Raw genomic sequence first — 3,672 nt, forward strand, 5'->3', positions numbered from 1 at the left:
GTTGAAGTTGCCCTGCTGGGCAGGGCAGAGGCACTAAGGTGGCAGAGCCCTAGCTGGAGATCCTGGTGCATCTGGAGCGACATCAACACCACCTTCCACTGCTTACCCAGCCTGGCTCACCGCATTTGTTGATGAAGTAACGGAAACTCAAGAGAAGCTCACCAGTCCAGGAAGCCTCCGAGCTTAGTTACCTGGGCACCCTCACACGTGGGGCACGGCTGGCTGTCCACTCCCACACCTAACACTACAGCGCCAGCACAGGCCACCTGACAACTACCCTTAATCTGGAGTCTCTGTGACCCCACTGGCTGGGGAGGGGGTGGTGTCCACTCATCTGCCCACATTCTTGCCTGAGCGGGGGAGGGAGTCACAGGGGCTGAAGGCTGCTTTGCACCAGGGGACCTCGGGGCCCAAGCCTCCCCTGATCCACATCCTGCAGCGCAGTTTCCTCATCTGCTGCTACATCCTCAAGTCCACCGTTGTCCCCCACCCAAGGCAGAACTATGTGGCTAACGTGTTCCACGCCACGAGATGAATATGATCCTGGCTGATCATTGAGAGAAGGGGGAAATGGGACATGAGGATTGTCTACTCTAACACAGACTCAAGTCCCGCCCCACCGCCAGAGCAGAAGGCAGCCCGCCGCAGGCCCAGGCATGGGGGAAGCCAGGGAGGCATGGAGAGAAAGGGCTCTCGTGGCCTCCCGTGGCTGTGTAGGTCACTCAGGAGATAGTCCAAGACAAGAAGCACTGACTTGAAAAACCCTGAACCTCTTAACGGCTGAAGCCTTCGGTCAGACTGGAACCCCTGCAGCTTCGGCCTGAGCATGGGCATGCCAGATGCTGCACTGCACCTGTAGGACTTGAGGAAAACGGCAAGAGGCTTCTTTGGACTCTGAGAGACTCTTTGGGGGAGACAGATTGCAAGTTTGAGTGGACACTGGGGCATATTGACCAGAAAACACAACTCCCCGAGAAGGAGGAATGTGCACCCACTGGGTGTAAGAGGGGCAGGGAGCCTCGGCAGACAGTGGCGCGGGACAGACACTGCTCATCACCACCTGCCTGGTGCTGTTTCCTTCTCTCCCAGCAAGACATGCAGAGCAAGCCACGGCTCCAGCCTCAGGAGCAACATCACAGCCAGAAGGCAGCAGACCCCCCCTCAATCACCCCAGCAGGACGAACCCCAGAAAACATCAGAAGAGACTCTGCAGAAGTCAAGTGTTTCATTCAATAACTTAAAAAAAAAGCAGATACAAAAGAATTCCAGTATAAAATACATAGCAAATTAAAATATATTATGTTCATACTAAATCTGGTAAGAAAAGCATAATTTTATCTTTGGGGATGACTTACACAAGACAATTTGTTCTAGACGGTGACAGCCTGAGAGTCATGAGGAGTAACGCAGCCTTGCGTGTGCCATGGGCAGGGTGGGGTCACTGCTGCGGCCACCTGGAGGCCTCATTCCCTCACAGGATTAGAGTCTCAGCTCAGCTTAGCTGCCATGACCAGGAACACCTCCTCTCTCCACCTGGCCAGCTCCACAGGCCACGCAGGACCGTCCTGAGTCACAGAGACTGCGAGGCTAGGAGGGGTTTGGGGGGGGCACTCAGGAATGGGCCCTGGCCACACGGCTGTGCCCTCACTGGTAGAGGACCTTCACACAGAATGCCTCTTCGTTCTTGTCCTCATGGTCATTGATGTAGATCAGGATCTCCTCCTGCCCGGTGCTACCACTTGGCAGGAACCTCAGGCCAATGGTGTAGGTCTCTCCTCCTGCCACCTGCAAGAGCACAGCAATTTCAATATTCACCCGGGCTTCCGCTCTTCTGCAGCAGCTTCTAGGACTGTGTGACATGCGTGAAACACTCTTCACCTATGGCACATCCAGGCTTGTGGGAGACCCAGCACCTGGATCAACAGAGGCTGTGAGGACCAGGCAGGCCCACACCTGCCTAAGGCTGCTGCAGCTTGGTGCAGACTCAGGACAGTGGGGAGAGCCGGGTGGCGCCCCTTGCCTAGACACCGCTCTGGTAATGGGCCCACTCAACCCACTAACAGACCGCCCCCTCAGTAGGCCCTGTAGATGGCCCCCTCAGTAGGCCCTGCAGACGGCCCCCTCAGTAGGCCCCACAGACCGCCTCCTCAGTAGGCCCCACAGACGGCCCCCCCTCAGTAGGCCCCCACAGACGGCCCCCTCAGTAGGCCCCGCAGACGGCCCCCTCAGTAGGTCCCACAGACCGCCCCCTCAGTAGGCCCCACAGACGGCCCCCCTCAGTAGGCCCCGAAGACCGCCCCTCAGTAGGCCCCGCAGACCGCCCCCTCAGTAGGCCCCCACAGACGGCCCCCCTCAATAGGCCCCGCAGACGCCCCCCTCATAGGCCCCACACTCCCATCACCCTCTTCCACCCTCAAAGTTCAGCCACACTTCCTCAGAGAAAAATCCACCTGCACGTGGTGGCACAGGAGGTCAGGGTCTTCCAGTGGAGGGCACGAGGGCCATGGTGTTCACCTGCCACCTGAAGCATTTCCCCAACCTTCTAGAGCCTGCCAGCTGGAAGCAGGCCCCACTCCCGAGTATGGGGTTACCCCTCCCAGCGTGCACGCCAGCCCTCGAGGCAGACCTGGAAGGAGCTCTCCTTGAACTGCAGCAGGTCAGGGCGGTCACTGTGTAGGTGGTAGGTCCTCTGAGAAGGATAGGGGTTGGTGTAGGTGATCCGCTTGCTGGCACCCTTCGCATCGCCTGCTGCCATGGTGATCTCAAAGGCCTGGGGAGGGAGTGGAACAAGAGACCCAATGGCCGCTGGCTCAGCCTGAGCACTCCTGAGCACAGGTGCTCCACCTGGCCACAGATCCTGGGATATCCACCAAGAGAAGACAGGCCAGCCGTCCAGGAATCATCCCAGAGAGGTTTGTCCCATCTCCGCCTCACACAGAGCCTGGATCTGGGTAGCTGGGTCCCAGGGCCAGGTAATATCATCACCCACAGGACACAGCAGAGGCCCTAAGGTGCCTTTGCCCCGCCCCCACCTACCACACTGTTTATACTGACCTTGGAAATGAGTGGCTGGCGACAGGAGAGACACACCAGCCACGATGCCACCAGCTGGTGGTAGTCCATGTCCACCAGATTGAGATGGACAAAGCGGTTGCCAGCCCTCCTCGGCCTCACGCCCACATGAAGGTCCTGTACCCCATGAGGCGGCAACACAAAGACACCTGCAGGGTCTGTCTTCAAGGACAAGGGAGAGATCAGGACACAGCCCTCTTGTGGTGACACAGTTGCTGACAGTCACCTTTTAGTGATCCTGAAAGCCTCTGGGGTATGCATTGGTCCCCAGCCTCAGCACCACATCCAGCAAAAGGCAGTTTTCAAAACAGGTAGCTCAGTGGGGACGAGCTGTGAAAGCTGCCACCAGCCACCCTGGTGCCGAAGCCCACCACTCCCGTGTCTCTCCAGCCTACTACTCCCAGGCCTCCACAGCCCACCACTCCCAGGCCTCCACAGCCCACCACTCCCAGGCCTCCACAGCCCACCACTCCCGTGCCTCTGCAGGCTGGGCAGGAAGGGGCTCAGAGAAGCAAAGAGACCCCCAGCTCCACCTCCAAAAAGGGCCATACCTTCAGCTCCTGAGGGTGGGAGGTAAAGGCTCTCACTTTCCTAACCGTC

The 3,672-nt window shown here is 58.5% G+C and overlaps 1 protein-coding gene across 9 annotated transcripts in view; it reads right to left on the reverse strand.

The window, feature by feature from the left end:
• Positions 1-1,206: 1,206 nt before the first annotated feature.
• LOC100772374 (nephrocystin-4) overlaps positions 1,207-3,672 on the reverse strand; it is a 91,361-nt gene continuing 88,895 nt past the window's right edge. For 8 of the 9 annotated variants that reach the window (XM_027398392.2, XM_035439355.1, XM_027398391.2 and 5 more), the window contains 4 exons: positions 3,624-3,672; positions 3,055-3,234; positions 2,627-2,770; positions 1,207-1,785 (listed from right to left, as the gene is read on the reverse strand). The exon at positions 3,624-3,672 is cut by the window's right edge and continues 123 nt beyond it. In XM_027398392.2, coding sequence (XP_027254193.1) covers positions 1,645-1,785; positions 2,627-2,770; positions 3,055-3,234; positions 3,624-3,672 — 514 coding nt within the window. In that variant the 3' untranslated portion in view covers positions 1,207-1,644. Of the gene's footprint in view, positions 1,786-2,626; positions 2,771-3,054; positions 3,235-3,623 lie in introns of those variants that run through there. The other variant, XR_004768086.1, reaches the window with a different exon arrangement.

This window comes from Cricetulus griseus, chromosome 2 (assembly GCF_003668045.3).
Source record: "Cricetulus griseus strain 17A/GY chromosome 2, alternate assembly CriGri-PICRH-1.0, whole genome shotgun sequence".
NCBI classification, from domain to species: domain Eukaryota; kingdom Metazoa; phylum Chordata; class Mammalia; order Rodentia; family Cricetidae; genus Cricetulus; species Cricetulus griseus.